General features: G+C 38.9%; 1 protein-coding gene across 5 annotated transcripts in view; it reads left to right on the plus strand.

Moving 5' to 3' along the window:
• Positions 1–22862, plus strand: part of MTR (5-methyltetrahydrofolate-homocysteine methyltransferase) — a 51796-nt gene that overhangs the window by 14406 nt on the left and 14528 nt on the right. For 2 of the 5 annotated variants that reach the window (XM_039707076.1, XM_039707075.1), the window contains exons 8-22: positions 2060–2154; positions 5846–5946; positions 6291–6352; positions 7071–7138; positions 8320–8396; positions 9507–9619; positions 10994–11134; positions 11776–11961; positions 12549–12728; positions 13724–13840; positions 13939–14079; positions 16558–16647; positions 17299–17451; positions 18011–18118; positions 20887–20987. In XM_039707076.1, coding sequence (XP_039563010.1) covers positions 2060–2154; positions 5846–5946; positions 6291–6352; positions 7071–7138; positions 8320–8396; positions 9507–9619; positions 10994–11134; positions 11776–11961; positions 12549–12728; positions 13724–13840; positions 13939–14079; positions 16558–16647; positions 17299–17451; positions 18011–18118; positions 20887–20987 — 1733 coding nt within the window. Of the gene's footprint in view, positions 1–2059; positions 2155–5627; positions 5730–5845; positions 5947–6290; positions 6353–7070; positions 7139–8319; positions 8397–9506; positions 9620–9642; positions 9976–10993; positions 11135–11775; positions 11962–12548; positions 12729–13723; positions 13841–13938; positions 14080–16557; positions 16648–17298; positions 17452–18010; positions 18119–20886; positions 20988–22862 lie in introns of those variants that run through there. The other 3 variants (XM_039707077.1, XM_039707079.1, XM_039707078.1) reach the window with 3 other exon arrangements.

Here is a 22862-nt window from a genome sequence, read left to right on the forward strand (position 1 = left end):
CCAGTTAGCACAGGAAGTTTTCTGAGTTGGCTTTTTGCCTTCATTGCCCTGAACAGAGTGGTCCTTGAGCCTGGTTCCTTATTCTTTGTTCCCTGTTCAGTTATGCTGAGAAGTTACAACCCTTAGCACAGCTTTCTGAGATTCCACTGATCACCTTTCTTGACTGAGTACTTTGAAGGCGGGAAGTGGCATCCATATGAAAGCATGCTTTGGAGTAAATTGTGGATTTACTTTCACATGGAGTCTTCTAAACCCATTCCATCTTCTGGAACAAAAAGCTTTTAGACCTGGTGTTGTGGTGTAGGAATGGTACTCTGCAAATCAGTGCCATCACTGAGATTCTCCAAATCATGCACCGCATTTTTTGCTCCTCCATTTTCTTCCCCTCTCACTTTCCCTGTGGCAGGGGGGAGAGGAGAATTGGAAGCCTGAAGGACAAAGATCAGGGGTTGAGCTACAAACAGTTTACTGGAAACAGCAATAAGAAAATGAACAGTAACAGCAACAATATCAATAACAAAAGTGTATAAAAGAGTGAGTGACTCACATGCGAAGATGCTCACCATGGAGCTCAACCTGACTGCAGCCACGCCACCCTGACTGCTCCCTCTGGCTTGGGACTGGCGTCTCCCAAATCTCCAGCTCAGAATGGGAGATTTGGAGATTTGGCTCAGAACTGGTGTTACCCCACCGGTCTGTCCTGCTGGAAGGAAGTCCTTCTCCCTGGAGAGTCACAGTTCTCCCATACCTGGCAATGATGTGATATAACCTCTGTGGTCCTGGCAATGATGTGGTATAACCTCTGTGGTCCTAGCCATGTCCCCTCTTGGCTTCTGCAAGAATTAACCTTATCCTGGCCAGAACCAGGACATCTGAGTAGCCTTTCCTGGCTCATCCAGATGCCTCCCAAATTCTTGACTTCATTGTTAGTTGGGGTCAAGATATTATTTGCACATCTTTCTGCTTACTGCTGAAGAAGTGTGATTATGCAGGTTAAAACTTATACTTCCACTACTAAGTTGCAACATTTGATATTCCCTTGTGGCGAAAGGAGTAACTTGTTAAGGTCAGACTCACCTCTCCCACCAACCACCATCAAACTTAATAGCATTCCTGAGACCTGAAATAACTTAAATGGGGATGTGAGGAGAAGGTGACTACTGAGAGCTGCCTAAACAAAAAAACCCTGTGGTTTGGTTCAGAGGCTGTAATCAGAATGATACCATGGTACACATGCTACCTGGCTGCTGGATGGTTCAGAGTAGTTTTCTCCCTTTTATTTTCTTTTGTTTTCTTTCTTCCCCCCTGAGGAGGTAAAGCATAGACAGAACGACTCTCCAACTTTATACAGCTCCGGATTCATGTGGAATCTTTTCCAAAGACATGCACGAGGAGCTGGAGGCTCCTGCTCTCTATTTATACAGAAAGGTTTTACATATCCGAGCGGTTTCTAAGGATGCGTAAATAGATAATCATTACCTGCCCGCTTTGTGTTATAATCTGCTGAATATCCATTACAGCTGTGCAATTGTCCTCTTTAATTGGGTCGGTGGGATTCTGGGGAGGAAGTAAGATGTCTTCCTCATGGTAAACTCTTCACCTCTGTCAGGTTGGCAAGGCTCCTTGGTTTGCTGGTCACAGTCCAAACCTCCTCTCAGTCTTAGAAGTCAGTGGTATTTATGGCTCGTGCACTCTTACAATACTTAATATATCATCTGTCATTCCCAGCCTTGTTTCAGTTATCCTCACCTGGTATTGATTAATTTTCTTGTTAAGCTCTAATCACAGTGTATGATCTTTGCTAACTACATTTCTAACTTAACCCCTTGACTCAGAGAGGGGATAGAAGGAAAGACAAAAACCTTTAACCAGTCTTCTTTCTCCTAGAAAAATATTTAAACATTTACATGGTGAAAAGAGTTTAATTTTTCCATTTGAGTTGTGCCTCATCACTTTGAGTGGAGCACAGGTCTCTCTGAGTTATAGAAGTTCATCCATTTTAATTTTCCATTCCGTTGTGCATTTAATTCTCCTTTCTCTGTGTTCAATTGATATTTAGGTTTCTGGAACTATTGTGGATAAGAGTGGGCGTACCCTCTCTGGCCAGACAGGAGAGGCATTTGTCATTAGTGTTTCCCACAGTAAGCCACTTTGGTAAGGAAATGTATCATTCATTCTCTTAGTTAATTATTTGTACATTGAGATTCTTTTGTATTTTAACGCTTGCTTGCAGCTAAATGGAATCTATACAAATTGTAATCATATGTAATCATGTGCATTGCTAACGTGGTTTTTTATCATTCCCTCAACAGAAACTATGTTTCGAAAGAAAGCTGAAGTTTTAATTAATTGCTTTAAATATTCTGGGGCTGAAATCACAATTAGGTCAAAATCTGAAACTGTACTTTGCCATCTCCTACTGTCTTGGGCCGTTCAAGGAGCCAGTCCCTGGTACAGGCAGGACTTGTATCTCTTAGAGGGAAGCAGTGCCATCTGAGAGTGTTTTAGGGTGTCTTGAAAGAACAAAGCATAAAATACTCTTGCAGTGTTCTTTTTACTAAATTCTTAAAATAATGTGCCCTGAGTGATTTCTCAAGGATCTGCGTGGTTGTTTTGAGAGCTCCTGATGCCTCCATTTACTTTAATTCTTTTCTCTCCAGGCAGAAAAGTTCAAATAAATATGAGGTTAAGATCTGTGCAAATGGATAATGTGTCAGATTTGGTCATTTTGCAAGGTTTTGCCTGTGCATTTAAGTACCTTCCCTTGGTTATCTATTCTTCTGTGTTTCCTTACCCTGTTCTACCTCCTTGTCTTCTCTTCCCTCTTTGCCTTTTTTCACTCTCAGGTTAGTTCTCTTCACACAAAAGCTTACACCAGGAATAGATGTTTTTTTCTTAGAATATTCTAATTGAAAGCACTTAGTTCACTGTTAGTAGTGCACACCATGCACATTATGATGAGCCATTGTTTGTTTTTACAACAAAATTTCAGCTAAACCACGCAATCTGTCATCTCAGTGATGCAGATTCCATCAGAAGCAGAAGCAGAAGACTGCATTCACAGTTTTCCTGACTGCCCTTGAGGCTCCACTTTCCCAGACCAGACGGTGTTCCAGAAGTAACATATGGAGCCTCTTGGAACAGGGTGGTAGTTGACTTCTTCTCTCAGCATCACGGCCTCGTGATCCATGTTTGGCATGAGTCTGTCTCAGATAATTTTGCTCTAACTTTCTTGCTTCTGAAAAAGAGAGAAGGGCACTGGAGCAGAAATCAAGAATTTATTAAAGCATATTTCATAAAAGCTGTCTTATGGGTCTCAGTGTTTAGGGCCTGTTTCTCATTTGTGAAAAGGCTACTATACAGCACTGTAGCAGAAGGGTTTTAGTAGTTGGAACAGATTGTGTTTAATGTTGTTTCTGTGGCCAAATTGGTGCAGAGTGGCTTTAGCGTTGTGAAAAAGCTGATTAATCCTAGGAATCGTGTTACACATGTTCATGTGTTTCTGTTTGGGTTGTGTATGGCTTGATAAGGGTGATATGTCATCCTTAACTCAGTTTGGTTTGGACCTCACCCTTACAAGTGTGTGCTTTGTGTCTGGATGAGGGAAGTGGTAGCTGAGAAACTCATGAACTATACTTAATAAGTGCTGAAAGATACGTGTCAAGCTGCTTGCCATGAAAGATGCTCAGATGTGTTGTTTCAGATCCTATGATTGTTTCTACTGTGGCAGCATTAAGAAGACATACACTGAGTTTTGGGCCATAATGTGGATTTTGTTCTGGTCCCAAAGGTCATCTGCAGCCTTATCTTTCACAGGAGTTTATGTATGACTGCTGGGGAGAAATGAGCAAGAGAGGGGATGATGTTTAAGATGGGTGAGTGATGGTTATTACACTAGGGTAGCAGTGACAGAATGTCAGCTATTTGGCTCAAGGCTGCTGGCTTTTAAGGCATGGTTAACAGTTTGCTTTTCTCAAATGTTTTCTTGCATGATGTTGCATGCTGTGAGGAGATGATACTGGCCACAGAAACTACTTTTTGTTTCTGACTGAATGTGCATGTCTTTAGTACTGAGACATGCAGTTCTGAGACAAGTAATGCTTGGATTGTGTCATGCTTGTGAATATACTTGTCAGCAACCCCTGTAATGGGTAATAATTCAGGCAGTTTGGAGTGTGGGGAGTATGAGCTGGAAGCTAGTAAACTGAGTGATTTAAGAGTGGGAAATACACTGCATTGGTCTGCATTTGATAAGGGCAGTCTTGCTAACTGTTCTGGACTTGTTTTGCTTTGAAAATCTTGAGTGTGGGGGAGCCCATACTTTGAAATGAATTCCAGAATCTCATTGCTGTAATGAATTGTGTATTCCTTGGGCTTGCTTTTTATACCCAGGGAATCTGTATGATGGATTTAAAGATATGTAAACATCAAATCTTGAAGTGAGGAAAAAAAGGTTATTTTCAAAATTTTCTGGCTAGTATAAGATGTATTAGAGAAAGCACTTTGAAGGTAGAGGTTGCTGTTTAAAAAAAACATACAAACCAAATCAAAAAAACAACCAAACGCTTACTGTCTCATCCCTAAGTTATTGGGAGAAAGGGTTTGTGTGTTATTTGGTCTTCATCTGTGACTGTGATATTCAAGATCCTTGGTTTGGATGTTGCCGTGAGCCCCTCAGATTTGAACAATTTTTCATGCTGTTCAACAAGTAAATCTGATTGCAATTTCTACTACTTATGGAGTTACCAATGCCCTGCCTACTCCTTGGAAGCAGGAGAAAAGTCAAAAACCATTTTAGGCTCCCAGTCCTTTGCAGGGCTTTTCTGCTTTTGACCTCTGTGAAACTAAGTGTGCATACAAGCACTTAATTAGCTCAGCTGGCTGTGGAGCTCAGTCAGGTGGGAGATGGGGCTGTCATGCATTCCTGTTTCAGTGGGTTAGCTTGCATTCTCTCTGAGACTGTTATTCCAGGAAAGGAGAAAGCTTTTTTACGGCTTCCTCTTCCAGCAGCTCTATGAACACCTTTTGAGTTCTGCAGTGCTCACATGGGGGTTTCTAGAATGGTGCAGAAAGATAAGGAAATATGTGAAAGATATCTTACATACTTTCTGCAAAAGAAATTTCTGTATTTAATACAAATGGAGATATTTTAAGTGCAAATCTCATTTATGTATCTGTCATTGAATGAAATAAACTATTATTATATCTCATATACTGGTAAAATTGTTTAGAAACTTATTTTTAATGGAAAAATTCTTCTGCTGTAGTGCTGTCTTGGTTAGTAAGATGTATCAGATTCAGTTGCCCAAGCCTAGTGCTGCCATGAGGCTTCTTGGGGGAAGCACTTGCTCTCTGCCAAAGATGACAGAATTTATGTATAATTTGTAAAGGAAATTATGAGTTAGCAGCTTGAAGCAGGTCTTGCCTTTTCAGCCTTTTTTCATACCTTTTCCTGTAGCACAAGACTCCTTTTCTGTCTTTTCCCATCTGCCATTCTCATTCCACTTGTTCTCTCTCTTACCTAGAAAACACAGAGCCGTCGTGTTGCTGCAGTTGCTGTCAAAATGCTGCCACTTTCCTCCTGGATTTTGAAATGAAATCTTGATTTATTGTTCCCAGTCAAATTCAGCCCAGCCCCCTTCCCTCTCGTGCTTTTCTTCCATCTGAGGGTTCTCCTTTTGCACAGTCATGCTGTATTGATGATGATGATTAAAGAAATTGGAGATCAGGTTGGTTTTGTTTTAGATGATTGTGGGAGTTAGCAGTTGCCAGCACTAACATTCATCTGTTCTGTGTATAAAAGGTGTTTTTACTTCAACATAATTTTTTAAAATTTATTTTCCAGTATTGGCTTAAATTGTGCTTTAGGGGCAGTTGAAATGCGTCCATTCATTGAAACAATTGGAAAATGTACAACCGCCTACATCATCTGTTACCCCAACGCAGGTGTGTTGGTGCCCATGTTCCTAAGCTTACAGGCACATGAAATGTAGCTAACCTGTTCCATCTTGTTAGCAGTAATAAAGTAGCTTACAAAGATGATTGCTTTTACTATTAAAAAGAGAGGAGGAATATTTTAAACTACTGAAATTAACTGTTAGTTCTGTGACAGTGAATGCAGAAAGCTTTCTTGCATAATTAATAATCTGCTGAGTAGTGATTGCAAGGGTGATGAGGCATTTTAGTCCTCATACAGTTGTAGATGTTTTAAATGTGCCTTTTATGGAATTTAGTTCTGTTCTTTTGGACTTGAAAAAGATTGTAATACTAAAAAAAAATTATGTTTTAAGGTCTTCCCAATACTTTTGGTGGTTATGATGAAACTCCAGAAGTGACTGCCAAGCATATAAAGGTATAAAATACTTCTTCTGATTAAGTCACATCTAATGTACTAGTAGACAAGAATTCTGCTTGTATCCTGTACATACTTGTTACAATATTGGGGTTGGATTTTTTTTTCCTTCAGATAGCTCTGGATGTCATTTGGATTGTTTATAGACAATTTGCTCAATGATAGTGATTTGAAGTATCACACTAGGAAAACTACTTAGGAAACTGAAAACCTTAATTACTTTTATGTACTAAGCTAAGGTTTCCTGCTGCTTGATCTGTGGATGTTATTCATTGCACTCCTGTGTTCTTACTGTTATATTTGGGAATTGTTCAAAAAGCTCAGTGGTGTTTATGAACTTGGCACAGTTTTACAGAGTTGTGTGTACAGGAACTGCTGATGTTGGGGGTGTACCAGTGCAGTGTCCTTCCCCATGCCACTGGATCTGTGCAGGACAGAAGTGTGTGTCTGAAGCTGCAGTGTGTCAGCAAGAGCACAGTATAAAATAGGCCAGTTTCAAATGTAGTCTCTTGAAATTGCCTGTTGAAATTGCTGGTTAGCCTTGGGAATCCAATCTCAAAACAAATCCTAAAGAGACAATATAGTGCAAATTGTTTTTTTAATTTAGTGTTTTTCTTCTGAGCTCTCTGAATTGCTTCACATATGGAGAAAAACAAATAAATAAATGTATATATAACATAGCTTTAATAACTGAACAAAATGTTCCTTCCTCTTACAGGATTTTGCTCTGGATGGTTTGGTCAACATAGTTGGAGGTTGCTGTGGTACCACACCAGCACATATCAGGTACTTATGTGCTACAGCTCTGGACTGCAAAGTAAATTTATGTGCTGCTTCTCTGGCACAATATTCCATGGCTTGTCTTAGAGTTTCTTGAAAAGGTGGATCACTTGAATGCCAATAGCAGCAATATATGAAGTGAGAACAACCGTTCATATCACAAAGAATGAGCTGAGGTGTGGTTCAGACAAGGATTAAACCTCTTTGGTTTTGTCATCTAAAATTGTTCTGGAATTCTTCTCCCTCTCTATTGATGAATAGAATAGACTTCTCATTCTTTCTTTTATTGTGCTGTATCTTCTTTCTCTTTTTTTGCAATCTTAGCCACAAGGTGAAACTTAAGGTTTCCTTTGATGGTAGATGGAAGGAAGGGATGTGTGTGTGTTGGGGAAATTCCTAAACAGAAGTTCTGTGAATGCTGTACAGCTGGTGCTGGTCCTGGCTAGTCAGAAGGAGCATTTAATGTCTTTGTCACTGCAAGAAGGTCAGTGGGAAGGCCTCCTTTTTTACTTAAACTCGAAAAAGAAAGGGCTGTTGTGATTAATTTTTACCCTGATGTAAACTGGGAAGAGGTGACATGTAAACATGTAGAGGACAGTGTGTGTCAGTCCTGACTAGTGTGGAGAGAAAATGAATGTGACCAGCATGAGTCATCCTGGCATCTGAGAAATGTGTCCCAGTACAGAGCAACATTTGTCCCTTGGGTTTTTTGGTTTTGTTTTTTTTTGTGGGGGGTGATTGTTTGGTTTTTGGGTTTTTTTTGTGTTCAGGGTTTTGTTTGTTTGGGTTTGTTTTTGTTTGTTTTGTTTGCTTGCGGTTTTTTGGGCTTTTTTTTGGTTGGTTGGTTTTGGTATTTCAGTCATTAGCAGTTGCTCAGGTCACCAAGTCATTAATATGGTAAGAGTCAGTGTGGTTGAGCACTGATTCTGAAATCCTTCAAGTGTCCCACTGTATCTCATTCTGTACTTTAAAAACCTTCAGCATTTTATATTGCCTGCAAATAGCTATGTTAGAATCTTCTGGAAGTATGTTTTTGCCTTTGGCCTCACAAAGTGAAACTACATAATTAGTCTTGTCTCTACAGGGCTAAATTGGAAATGTAGCTATATGTCTAGTATATATGCTGTTTGAGTCTTGTCTGGAGTAATTTAATTTTAATTGAAAACTCTCTTATTTCTGTAACTCAGAAAAATTGCCGAAGCTGTGAAATTCTGTAAGCCTCGTGTTCCACCTTCTCTCTCTCAAGGATACATGCTGCTGTCAGGTAAAGTGTGTAACAGTTTAGTTTCATGACCAATGCAAGTTTCCTTATAAATTTATTGTCTGTTTTCTGCTGATCAGAACAATGCTGATGAATTGTTCAGGTGAATGTCTGGTTCTACCTGACTCCAGCAAGCTTATGGATATGTAACCACATCTAAGTCTTACTGTTTTGTCTAAAGGAGTAGTAGAACATTTTTGCTGCTGTCTTATATAACATAATCAAGCCAGCGTATTTCCTCTGCAAGTCTCATATGTGTTGAAATAGTGAATGAGTATATTTGTCTTCACTTTACAACGGGGAGGGACAAACACAGAGAGACCAGGTAATTTGGCTACAGTTATTGGCAGAGCTGGGATGAGATCCTTGTACTCCAGCTGTGTGGGTGCTGCCCTGTCTCACCTCAGATGCTGAGACTCTGTTATGAGGTACATCTGTTCTAGCAATAAATTCAGGTCTAGAACATGTTTTGTTTTAACAAGTCTAGATCTGTATGTTCCACACTTTAGACATTCTTTTAAGCCTTTGAGCCGTGTATCTGAGTAAAACAGTACCATCTTTTCAGTCTGGCATTTTAACCTCAGGTCAGATCAGTTTAGCATAAATAAAATATATCATGGTTGGCCTGTGATGTCATGCCTTAGCTCATTTGGTTCTGCTGTAGAGTTTGCCTCTGCATTGCCTGCTACCCAAGGGCACAACTGGCCTTGTTTCTCTAAACTGGGGTATGTGGTTATGAGCTGCCCTTGTTGGTCAGTCAATTCAGTGGGCTGTTGCTTCTCTCAGGGTGTCATGCATGAGGTAAAATAGTTGAAAGTTGAGGACATACACACAGATGTCATAGCTTATCGGAAAAGTTGGTTGTTATTTTTTGTGGGTCAGGTAAATTATTGATTGTCATTGAGGAAGAGCAGAAAGATTTGGTGTATGTATTGGCAGCTGTTTCGTTGCATTGCTTTGCTAGTTACTCGTTAGAGCACTAATGTACTGAAAAATCACTATTCGCAGAGAGAGAGAGACTTTTATTTTACAGTTCAGAAAAGAGATTTTGTCTTTCTTATGCAGTTTTTTCTTTTCTGTTTTAACAAATATGTTCAAAAATATCTTTTTAAGGTCTGGAGCCATTCAGGATTGGGCCATACACCAACTTCGTTAATATTGGTGAACGTTGCAATGTTGCAGGATCACGGAAGTTTGCTAAACTCATCATGGCAGGCAACTATGAAGTATACATGTTAACAATAATCTCATATGAACAATAATCTTTATAGCTGATGCTCTGATTTTCTATTGCTCCATTACACTATTACTATTAGTTTTGCTGGCACAAAGCATATTCTACACCAGTTACAAGAGTAAGAAAATGTGGAGGATTTATTTTTTCACTGTTCTTTGTTTCTCTGCTTGCCAGCTACTAATAACTTTGTGAGAAGGGCTTTACAAGGACTTTAATTTTTTTTTTTAACAAGTGCTACAGGAAACTTTTAATTTTTAATTTAGTTATACAGCTGGTAATGGTTTAGAAAATGTCCTGGTCTGTGCTGCATCAAGGGGTTGATTTACAGAGAAGAGGGGAAAGAAGGTGGGTGTAATCCCCTCTTTCAAGTTATGAGGTACATCTGACTTGGGGTAGATTGTGGCACTATGCAGCTCTCGCCCTCTCTCCCCTTTCTCACTTCCCCAATTCTGCTTAGCATCATGATTACATCATAATTGCTACTTACTTTGATCTCTGCCTCCAACATGCTACATGAGCATTGGTACAGAAAAAGATGGTTAGAAGGTAATTGCTTTCTTGAAACTACTGCAGGGCAGAAATGAAGACTCATTCTTTCCTGGTGTGAATTGATGCTGTAACATTGAAACAAATAGCAGAGTGACTTTTCTTTGGAGCTGAGACTGTTTCCCAGAGTATACTCTGATGTTACCTTGAATCAGAATGAAAGGCTTAGTTGGTGTTTTTGAAAGTCTGACTCTTAGGCTCTTAGAAGTCATGAAGCAGGTTAGGCCTATTTAATGAAGAGATCTTTAAACAAAGGTTGTTAAGGACTCTGTGGAAGGACAGAAAAGAGAAAGCAAACAGACATAGGTGTTCAGATATTTATGTAGGCTGGGGGAAAAGCTTTAGTTTTCCTTCTTAGCACTTGAGATTATTCTGCAGCTTGCAAAAATGTTGAACAGCCTTTAAAAATTAAGTATCCTGCTACAAAACACCAGAGCTTGTAATGCAAGGCCCTTATTTCATACCATCACAGAGACTGTATTTTCCTGTCATGTTGTGCAGACACAAGTCCTTGTTACCATGCGAATCTTAAATTATTCAGTTGAGCATATGACCAACTCTCTACAGTCAGTGATGCTACCAGCACATCAGGTGTCTGATGGCATGTTCTGTAAACAAATTAATTATAGGTTATTCCATATCAGCAACTTTTTGGATTGTTGTACATTACAAACCACTTCCTTATTTTCTTATAGGATGTCTTATAAATTTTTCAATTTGACTGCATGCTTAGTTTGGAGAAATGAAATGTTATCCTGAGAATAACTAGGATTTTTTTCTTCTCAATGTTGTTTTGGTTTTTGACTTTCTTCTTTAGGAAGCCCTGAGTGTAGCCAAGTTGCAAGTTGAGATGGGGGCCCAGATTCTTGACATAAATATGGATGATGGGATGTTGGATGGCCCCACTGCAATGGCCAGATTTTGTAACTTGATTTCTTCGGAACCTGATATTGCAAAGGTTGTAATTGAGTCACAATAAAGAACATGTTACTGACTTGTAAATTGCATGCAGGAGATATTGATACTGTTTCATATAAAAAGCAGTTTACGTGCTTGGGCAGATGTAGTTGTCCCCCAAGAGGAAGTGACACTGTAATAGGGAAGGCCTTTGGGGGAAACAGAGACTTTTCTGTCTGTTTTCACGTAAATATATGCCAGTCCTTTTCACTGGCTAGAAAACCTGAATGCAGGTTCATTCTGGAGCAGTTACAAGCCATAATGTATATGTTAGCAGTACATAATGGTATTGCTTTCCACAAACCTTAAAGTTGCTATGGATATAGAATGGCTTAAAAAAATAGTTCTGCAATGTGCTTTCTCTAAAAATGAGTATCTAAATCAGAAACACAAGATACTACAGGGAGAAGTAGAGATCTCTGTATGGTACATCATGGAGCTGCCATGGAAGCTCCTGAAATAAATTTGCTCTGAGTTTTGCATTTAAAGCAAAGTGAATCTCTGAATATCATGTGGAAACATTTATTCATAAATGCTGATTAATGTTGTGTGCATTTTTATGTCCAAATGGACAAACAGCACATAGAAATGTAATTCATAACTTCTGTGTGTTCTCCTGTCTTACTTCTCTATTATTTCCAGGTGCCATTATGCATAGACTCCTCAAATTTTTCAGTGATTGAAGCAGGTTTGAAATGTTGCCAAGGGAAATGCATTGTAAACAGCATCAGTCTAAAGGAAGGTGAGGAAGACTTCTTGGAGAAAGCGAGGAAAATTAAATTGTATGGAGCTGCTGTCGTTGTTATGGCTTTTGATGAAGTGGGGCAGGTGAGTGTCACTTCAAATGAGAGGTGTTTTTCTTCTGAAGTGTAAGGCTTTCTTCCTCTTTTTCAAGACAAAGTTGTTTTGTTTCATTGGCACAGTTGATTTAGAGAAGTTCTGTATAACCTTAGCAGTTATGACCTTAGTTTTGATCCTGATTTGTAAGTATTTCTTACGCTGCTCAAATGTTTGAAGAATCAATGTACTATCTAAGTGGAGCTCTGCTAGTTCAAGAGAGTCTCCTGCTATTCAGACATGCTGAACTGTTCCTTCATAAAAGATATTTTTAGTTCAGAAGCTGTTTGTTATGAGAGTGAAATCTTTGTGAACTAATTTAATTATATCAAAAATCACATATTAAGCTTCGCATAGGATGATGAAACCTTGGCAGTGGGATTGCTTTTTATAAGCTGAGTGAAAACTCCAGATATAGGGGTGATGATATTTTAAATACAATATTCTTATGTATCTTATCTAATATTTGTGATGTTCACATTCTCAGTCTTGAGTCATTAGAGCTGTAAATGATTTCTGGGGAGTTTATTTTTTGTGTGGTCTATAAGTTTCTTGTCAGAATTCTTTTTCTTCACTAGGCAACAGAAACAGAAACCAAGATTGCAGTCTGTTCCAGAGCTTATCATCTCCTTGTGGAAAAAGTTCACTTCAATCCGAACGATATAATATTTGACCCTAATATTTTGACCATAGGAACTGGAATGGAAGAACATAACCTTTATGCCATAAATTTTATCAATGCTACTAAAACCATAAAAGTGAGTTGTAAGGCTATTTTAACTTGAAGTATATTGCTGAGATGACTTAAAACCATAAACCCCCATAAAGTAGAAAAAAGCAGCCCACCCCCTTCAAACAACAACAATGAAACACTGAAAATGTTACACATTTTAGCCTAGTGAGGACTACTCTTCTGAAGTCCAAACATTCCCCAATATTGCTGTATTTCCAGCAGAACAATTTCAGATAGTTCTAGAAATATATTTCAATCCATTTTCTGTACTGTAAATATACTGCCTTAATTAAATGGGGTAATGATCACATTTATGTGCAAGCTAAATGGACCTCATTGAAGGTGTGTGAAAAGTGTTTTTTTTAATTAAAATTCATTCTTCTGTGGAAAGCATTTGTTTGGCAACCTGATTTTTTTATGTAGCCAAAATAAGTGTAAAGAAGTATAGCAGTGAGGAACATCACCTGCATGCAGTCAAGGAAGCCACAAGCCACACCCTTGTGTTTCACAAGACACCCTGGTAGATGTGGAGATGCTCTGTGAGTAGCTGTCTGGGGCTGAACATCCCACAGGCTGCTCTGTCACCACAGGGCTTCTGGAAGTAGGGCTGCACCCTTGAGTTTAGCTGCTCAGCTGCAGCCTGCTCCTGAGACATGCAAGCAGGCAGACTGGCTGCTCCTGTTTCCACAGGAGTGGCGACAAGGAAGAGCCAAAAGTAGGTTTGCATGGAGAAAATACAGAATGCTGCAGTGGGAGGAGAACTGATGTGTTCAGAATAGCACCTTTGACAATGGAAACCACAGTAGCTGCTGGATCTTTCCTTTACTTGTAAATTTTTGTACAGATTTGAATTGATTTTTATGAATTTGAGTAACTAGAAGGATCTGGAACAGGGAAAAGAGAAAGGGTGCATAGGCAATGCACTGAGCTCAGGGGCCAACTGTTTTATGAACTGAATGCTTTACTTACATTTCCTTTTTGGAAAGCACTTTTCTAAAAATCTGTGTGCAATTCCTATAGGAAACACTGCCAGGAGCCAGGATAAGTGGAGGTCTTTCCAATCTGTCCTTCTCCTTTCGAGGAATGGATGCCATTCGAGAAGCAATGCATGGAGTGTTCCTTTACCACGCGATTAAGGTATGATGTGCTTTTGGCTTCCATATGTTTGCACTTGGCAGATGTGCAGTGCTATGTCTGACAGCCTTGTCTGGAGGATTCTGTGTGGTTTTTTCCAGTATGGCATGGACATGGGAATTGTGAATGCTGGGAATCTGCCTGTGTATGATGATATCCAAAAGGAATTGCTGCAACTGTGTGAGAATCTAATCTGGAACAAAGATCCTGATGCGACAGAGAAGCTTTTACATTATGCTCAGGTAACTTCCAGTTTTAAGCTTTGAACAGTAGTTAGCTTAGCACCTGAGCCTCACCACCTCCATGCAGGTGATAGGTAAAACAGCCTATAAATTGCATGTGTCAGTATAACTGTGGGTGTAAGAATTTGCTGATGATACTACATGTGGTTCAGTTAATAACACAGAATAAAATGAATAATCTGTGATAGATCAAACCTCTCTGGTTTCATGCCATGGAAGAGCCTGTGCCAGAGTTTTTCATATGCTTCAGAGACTAAGCTGCATAGGCATTCTCTAAAGAAAAAAACCAAACCCTCAAAAAATAAGAAGCAAAAATTCCAACCAAACCTTCCCCCAAAGAAAATGCTCACAAACCAACAAAAACCCAAAAAATAGGCCAACTCATAAGCAAGCTGATCTTGGTGCTGGAACTTCAATGACATGTGCACTGTGAGATACTAAGAGTAAACCTCTCTCTGTGGTGGTAATGGTTTACTTGGAGTATATAAAAAAAGGTGAAATAGTTGCTTGTGATTTGTGGCACTGCATAGACTTCCAGTTCATGTAACGTGTCAAGACTAAGGATCTTTTAATTTTTGATTTAGTGTTTTTGAGATGTTTTAGTGATGGTGATGATAAAGGACAAAGATTACAATTGTCTGTAAGGTAATTGGTGAAATTCTATTCTGAATGGGAGATACAACAAAAATCCCTCTGGGTTAGATTTGAGTGCACAAGAAGATTTGCATGCCTGTTTTATAGCTCCTGGAGGCAGTATTTCTGTGCAGAGCTTTACTTGGTTTGTATTTTGCCCTGTGGTGCATGCTTTATAGTAACAGTGGCAACATGTTAAAAACTACTACAGGAAGACTCTGTTTATCCCTTGTGCTTAGGCTATTCTAGATGGTGTTCTTGGTGTCCAAGCAATTCACCTGGTAGTGACCTTCTGTTTAAGCTGAGTTGCTCCATTGGGGTATTCAAGATTGCATAAAGAGGAAGAAAAATAAAGGGAGAGTTAGAAAAGGATTACTTGAGCAAGTGTTTCTGCAGAAAGCTGAATGTGAATTTAAATGGAGCCTTAAAAGTAGAAATGAAAGGGGATGATGAGTCTTAGGTCTGTAAGTTTGGGAAGCCATCGTTGGAAAATATGCTGTTATTTGTGGTTGTAGTTCACTGAGGGAGTGAATTAGTCTATTAGCAAAAAGAAGAACTTAATCCTTGCAGGTTTAGGGAATGAGTCTTCATTTGAAGTTTGAGGTTAAAAATAATTTTCCATGATGTATGTAACTGCAGACATTCTCAAACACTTTTGTTGCTGCATGTCCACCTTACAGTGTCATGGGTTGTTTTTAGGCGGGAGTAGTTCCCTTGTTCAACTTTTTGGCCAGAGGTCGAAGAGCACTTGGTATAATTTCAGTGAATCACACAAGGTGATTCCTGAGGTGGATAGAGACTTCTGGAGATCACCTACTACAAGCCCCCTACTCAAATCAGGGGCCAGCTTAAGGAACATATTTGCCTTCAAAGGTTACTCAGGAAATAGTCCAGTCTGGTTTTTAATATAACTAAGAATTAATGTAGCTCTACGTTTCTCCAGGCAACATTTTATTCCTTCCTTCATTCCCTTTTACAATCTAGACATATGGGGGTAATAAGATTATGAAACAAGAATCTGTGAAGTTAGCTAATATTTGTATAAACATGAATGAAAGCTGTTCTGTTTTGTGTTCCCATGAGTGAGGTCTTGTTTCCATGGCTTTGTCTTTAAAAACTTGCTGATGAGCACTCAAAAGTATAGGAAGTTCATAAGGCCTGAGAGATGTCAGATTATGTCTAATAACTGAGTAAAGGAAAGAAATAACTTGCCCAAAGTGTGTTGGATAAGGTGCTCTTCTGCAAGCCTTCCTGGGGTGGGTGCTTATGAACTTTCTTGCACTATGAAGACCTTTTGGCCTCTGTGTTCATAGCAAAGGGGAGTATGAGAACAAAGAGGATATGTGGTAGTTTGGGGCAGTCTATGTGTGTGACAAACAGTAGTTTTGTAGGCTGACTGATTGAAAACATGTCTGTGATATGGAATAACATAACCTATTCCAGCAGAAACTGAATTAGTGCCAAATTAATTAGAATTTTAAAATTAAATGTAATGTGTGGGCCAGGAATCAATTTAAAATATGTTCCCAGAAGTAAATCCCTTAGGATTAGTCATGTCATCATTTTATGAGCATAAAATTTGTCAAACTGCTCTGTCTTAAAAAAAAAAATAAAATTTTGTTTGGATTTTCATTGAGGTGTATACCTATTGGGATGTAGACACCCTGGGTGCCTGTATTACATCACAGATGTTTGCAACATAATTTGCATCTTTAAATAAACCTCTTGAATAGTCTAAAATTATTTTATGAGTCACTATTGGAAATATCCTTGTTTTTCTGAATGTGAAGTCCATAATTGTACTTCTTGTAAAAGCAAGCTCCTATGGATATCTTTTCTTTTCAGAATCATGCCCAGGGAGGAAAAAAAGTTGTACAGACTGATGAGTGGCGTAAAGGCTCTGTGGAGGAAAGGCTGGAATATGCTCTCATCAAGGTGAATCTGTGCAGAAATCTGTCCTAGCCATCAGCTCATGGCACAGAGCCATGAGCTCAGCTCAGACCTTAAGCTCAGCTTAAGGAACACATTTGCCTTTAAAAGTTCTTCAGCTGCCATTTTTTCACAAACTGTTGATTAACAATGAATAATAAAGGCAACTGATCTGTTTAATTTCAATAACAGAGAAAATTGTAGAAGTGTGTCTTTAAGCTTCAGAAGTTGAAGTCTTTGACCCTTAATATTTTATTCCACTAGTGTTGGTAGAAACATACTGCTTTTGCTTTGGAACACACTCCTTTTACTTCCTAGGGCTCTTTTTGGTGCTTCAGTAGTACTGCACTGGGTGGCACCTAGACTCTGGAAGCAGCCTTTTGAGTGTTGGGTTTTTCTGATGACACAGTTAAGAAAAATTAACAAATCTGTTAATACTGGGGAAATGCTGTGAGTAACTTTATCTGCCTAAGACATGCAGTGTTTTAGTCCCTAAGAAAGACTATTTTCAATACACAATGGAGGTATTTTTAAAGACTTGTCAGTATCTACAGTATCTATTTGTACTTTCACTGTGGGGTTTTTCTGGGGAGAAGGCAACTAAATAAAAGTTGTATTTCTAGCAAGATAAAAGCTGCTCTCTTTTTTTTTTCTCAGGGCATTGAGAAGTATGTCATTGCAGATACAGAAGAAGCAAGATTAAAACAGGAAAAATATCCTAGACCTCTAAATGTAATTGAAGGGCCTTTGATGAATGGCATGAAAATTGTTGGTGATCTTTTTGGTGCTGGAAAGATGTTTCTGCCCCAGGTAATAAGAAAAAAATGTCAAATATTTTCCTACTTTACAAAAACTAGGATTGCAAAATGTAGCCAAAACATTCTATACTGGCTGTTTTTTTCAGATACAGCACAGGAATTGCAATTCAGGTACTGCTGAGAAGCAACCATTTTCCTATTTTACTTTGAAACTTGACTTTCTTTGTGTATGATTATGTTTCTTTCTGTTCTTCCGGAGTGTTTTTGCTTTATTTGAAATGTAATTTTAAGTCTTAGCCCATGAAAAAGTGCAGGAGAGTAAAAGCCCAAATAAAATTTGTTGTGTTTAGCACCTTCCAAGTCTGGGCCTGTCTGTAGCTTTCGGTTCTGTTGTGATTAGTCTGGGATGCTGCACTGTGGAAGAAAGTGTTGTGTAGAGTCTTAGCCCAGTAAGGCCGGCAGCCTGCAACCATAGAGTGATTTGAAAACTACCTCCTGGGGCTACAAATGAAGTTTCATTTATTGCCTAAGTGAGAAAGGTAAAAGAAAAGAGAGATGATTCCTATACCTTGTATTTATTGTTTATTCTGCCCCCACCTTTATCTGTGCAGGTGATAAAGTCTGCTCGAGTTATGAAGAAAGCAGTTGGCCACCTTATTCCCTATATGGAAAAAGAAAGAGAGGAAAGGAGAGCCAAGCAAGGCAGCACAGAAGAAGAGGCAAGATACAGTCCTTTGTGCTGTAGTTCTTTCATAGAATGCTATGACAAATATAGGAATTATTTGTTGCTGTTTATATTTATTATGCTGGAGAGTTGATGCAGTCACATGGAAACTGACAATCTCGGCATAATTTGAAGTAGGTTTGAAATTCGTGAAGTGCGGATTTTGTGGAACTCTGCTTGGTGTGTGCCTAAGCTCACAAAGTTTTCTGAACTGTGCCAGTGAGACTTTGTAGGCCCTTTATGCCAATGTTACTAATTTCTTGTATTTTTACAGACGTTTAATTTTGGTGTTATTTCTTCTAACTTTATGACAGATTTTGCTACTTGCTTCTAATACTTCTGCCCTTGGTGAGCTCTCTAATTCCTCTTTAAAAATTTTAATGGTTCCTAATTCTTTCCTTGAAATCTTCTTACAGTGTATTTGCTGTGCATTTGTTGTGTGATTGCCCGGCATAAATGTAACAAATGCAACAAATAATTTGGAAAGAAAAATGGCCTGATAATTAAACTTGACTGATCTTAATGAAAGGAGAATGCTTTGTCTCTTCTCCCATGCTCTTTCAAGATGTGAAGGTGTCTTCTCTCTTGTATCTCAAGAGAATGTGTTCTCTTGCTGTCACAAATCACCTTTCACTTTATCATCTCTCTTCAGCTTATGCTGTTCTCTTTTAATTCAGATGACAGTTCTGGTATTTGGCACCCTCTGTTTTGTTCTGTTGCTGTTTGAAGTTTTTTAAAATCACTACCCCATTGATTCCATGAGCAGTGGATTAGGATCTTCTGTGAACCCTCTAGTACTTGATTCTCTGGCTAGAAAGGATTGAAGTGGAATTTTTGAGGTTCTAAAAAAGATAGAAACACTCTAAGAGAGTGAGTTAGATGTTCTGTGTGGCTGAGGAGAGCAGGAGAAAAAGGCAGGGCTTCATCCTGCCTTCTCTACCGTCAGGTGGGCAAGGGATGTAGTTCCTTCCTCTTAAAAAGACATGCCACTATATAGAGAATAAATGTAAGAGATAAAACAGCTGCATCTATTCCCAAAGTACATTGGCTTGAAGGAAAACAATTTGCAGACACTGGTACCTGATCTCTCTGATGTTACCCAGGCCACTGTACCCTCCAGGATAGTTTTAGTCACAGACTGCCAGGAAATGCAAAGTGTTGATAAGTTACATTTGACGATAAATAGCTGTGGCTGTTGATCTCTATCAAAGACGAAAAAAAAATGAAGGCCTTTGGATGTATGCCCAGAACTTGAGGACCTCCTTGCTTAAAACAACAGAAATATATGTGCCTTAAATAGGGTTTATTTAAAATGGTATGTGCTGTTGCCCATGTTGTTTGCTAGATGTGCAAATCCAATTCTTTTGGATTTGTATCAATCACTAATTAAATCATCAGTAATTATTAGGTATGATTATGTGTGATACCTAATGTGGCCCAGCATGTTTTGTTATTCTCCCAGTTCTTGATTAATCTCTTTCCCCATTTTTCTCTTACATTCCAGCAGTATATTTTCAGCTGCAAAATTTTCTGTTGATGTACTAAGATGGCTGACTTACAGACCTCCATTTTACTTCCTCTGTTCTCTGGCCTTCTGTAAAACAGAAGCACTGGAGAGATATTAGTAAACAGCAACATTGGTGGAGATCCATGTATTTTATTCAACAAATGTGTTAGAACCACAGGAAAATACTAAAGTTACTCTGGGTAATATATCAGGATGTTTTAACCCATAATATTGCAACTACAAAAGCAATGTAAGTTCATGAAATAGCTACTCTGTATGTCCAGAAATATAACGTGCTTCATAGAAGGATTCAGTCATCCAGTTCTCCCACGTGCGAAGGAGATGAGATACTGTCTGGAAAAATATTTTGTAGTTTCACATACAATATGCTCAGATTTCCACTTTATTTAAATTCTGTGCAATTCATGTAGTTGCTTACTGGCATCTGATGCTGCCGCAACTCAGACATACTACTGTTATAGCCTGGAGCTGTTCCAAATGACGGCAGTGATTATACAACTAAAAAGGTATTGCCAAGTCCTGTGTCCTGGTGGAAAACTGCTGTGGGAAGTTCCACTGTTGTGCTGCTGGCAGCACCCCTTGTCAGGCTGCATGCCATCTAGCCTAGGACCTGCTTGTGACAGAACAGCTTTCTTTCTTCAAGTTGATCTTTCTTCAGCCTGTTTGTTCAGCTTGGGTAGTCTGAAGTAGCCTGATCACTGCTCTGAAAACTCCATTGTTATTTGTGTTGCATAAAAATGAGCCTCTTCTGCTTTTTCTAATTCCTCTAATTTCTCTTCTAAGTTTGCTAATATCCCATTTTTCTCAGCATTGCATCAGAAGATTGATTTTGATGCACAAACAGACGTGTAATTATAAGTATTCATACCCTTTTATTCTAAATATTTAATCTCTTTATTGGCAAGGTGTATATTTGGAGCAGAAGTACCTTGGGAGTTAATTTATTGCACTGCAAAATAGCTATCCAGATCTGAAATGGTTTTATCTGCTGTTTTGTTTTTTCACACATAGATTTTTCAATAACATCCATGCATTTTGAAGAATAATTTATGTGCAAGTTTCTATTACCTGGGTCTTTACAATGGTTTTTAATACTTCCTGTATTATCTGTACTATGCTTTGCAGTAGTACAATAGAAGTCTGGGTCATGGATTAGGATTGCACTGTTGAGGGATGTGTTCAAACATACCAAGGCTTCTGAGTAATGTAACTCTTGCTACTTCTTCAACTTCCAGGATCCTTACCAGGGTACAATAGTATTGGCAACTGTGAAGGGAGATGTACATGATATCGGCAAGAACATCGTGGGAGTTGTTCTGGGCTGCAACAACTTCAGGTAAAGAGACATCAGGTAGCTGAGAACGCAAGTGTTTAAGGGTCAGTAAGGGTCAGTACATCTCCGTAGTTGCAGCTCTGGTGATAACAGAGCTGGGCATTTCTTGGGAATTGTCCTCTGTTCCCCAGGTTGTGATTGGGAGCACAGATCATAGCAGCTGTTACTAAATGGGGAGGCAAGAGGAGTATTACATTCTCCTTGAATACTGTTTTTCCTAACAAATTGACATCTGCAGTGATTCTGCAGTTTAACATCAGTTGGAATATAGATGAGAATATCAATTTCTGTGTTTGTTTTGTATCAGTTAAATACAAAAACTGTGCTGTTTTTATAATGTCTGAAGAAATCAGATATGACTGTTGCAGTAGGCAGTACTATATAGGGGTTATGATGGGAAAAAATAGTGGAAGATTCAAATGAATCTTGTAGTGTGTTTTTCACATTGTTAACTATGAGGTGTTAAAAACTTGCTGAGGTATGTCTTCTTAAATAAGAGATGAGATTCTCATTCTGTTTCTAAACTTCAGAAGTTAGAACTTCAAGAAAAGTCAGGTCTTTCATGGCCTGTGTATGTGCAGAAGGCTTGGCAACAGTGTTGGAATGAATGGTCGTGTTTCCATCGGTGTCGTTTTCAAGGGTCTGTCAGACTGTGCAAAGCTGAATTGGTTTTGGAGCTCTGTCTTACTGTTCATTCATTTAGTTTAGTTTTGACTTTGGGTTGTCATTTGCTCTAGAAGGAACCAAAATTATTCCTTTATTTCAAAACACAAAGTGTTGAGGTCAGTAGCAGGGCTGTATATATGCAATATATTCCATTGAATTTCCTCTTGAAATTCTGTTGATTGGATTCAGGCTTTCTTGAGCTTTATTTAGACTTACTGAAAGAAAGCCACAGTGTTCTCTGTCACCATGAATATGAGTGAGGCTGAATGAAATCGGCAGGCTGGGGTGGTTTACTTGAACTAAATGCCTCCGCAGTTGCTAGGGTTAATAGGAATGAAATGCTTAAAAGGGAAGTTCAGTGTCCCTTTTCATAAAATGTATGCTTTAATAAGGCAAACAAGCTTGATGTGAATCATCTTACATTTTTGATGTAAAATACGATGTGCACAAAACATTTTTATATTATCCAGATGCCTTCAGAAATGCTACTGCTGTGGGTAGCCTGGTTGGTGGCTCAGCACCACACAGACATTCATTCATTTCCACCCAGCCAATCTCAGTGAGATGAGAAAAGAGGAAAGGAAGAAAGAAAGCAAGAAAAATTTTTGGGTGGAGAAAGAAAGCAAGAAAAATGCAGGGTGGAGAAAAGTGGTAACTGAAGGTGAAGTGGAAGAAGAGAGAAAGAATGAAAAACCAAGTGATGCAATGGCAATCCCCTTGTCACCTCTTATGGACAGATGGGTGCCTAGGCCAGTTCCTGAGCAAAATGTGGCTAACCCCTGTTAAGCCCCTTACTCTCACTTTTTATTGCTGAGCTTGACTTCATGTGCCATGGTTTATTTCTTCGGTTAGTTTGGATCATCTGCCTAGTTGTGTCTACTCACAGTCTGTTTCTTGGGGAGCTAGAGTAAGAAACAGAAGAGGCCTTGATGCTGTGAAAGCATTGCTCATCAATAGTTAAACTTTAATTTGTAGAATTGTTTTGGCCACAGATCTAAAACACAGCACCATACCAGCTGCTGTGAAGAAAATTAACTCATCTCAGCCAGACTTCGTACAAGCACAAAAATTTATTTTAAAGAAAAAGCTCCTCCTACACTTGAATTTTCTTAACTATTATGCCATCTGGAACTCTTAGTGAAAATTTTACCAGACTCAGAGGTATTTCCTGTATAAAGATTCCCCAATTTCCCATTTCCCAAATGGTCTTAA

The sequence above is a fragment of the Passer montanus genome, unplaced genomic scaffold (genome assembly GCF_014805655.1).
Source record: "Passer montanus isolate IOZ18808 unplaced genomic scaffold, ASM1480565v1 scaffold2, whole genome shotgun sequence".
Taxonomy (NCBI): domain Eukaryota; kingdom Metazoa; phylum Chordata; class Aves; order Passeriformes; family Passeridae; genus Passer; species Passer montanus.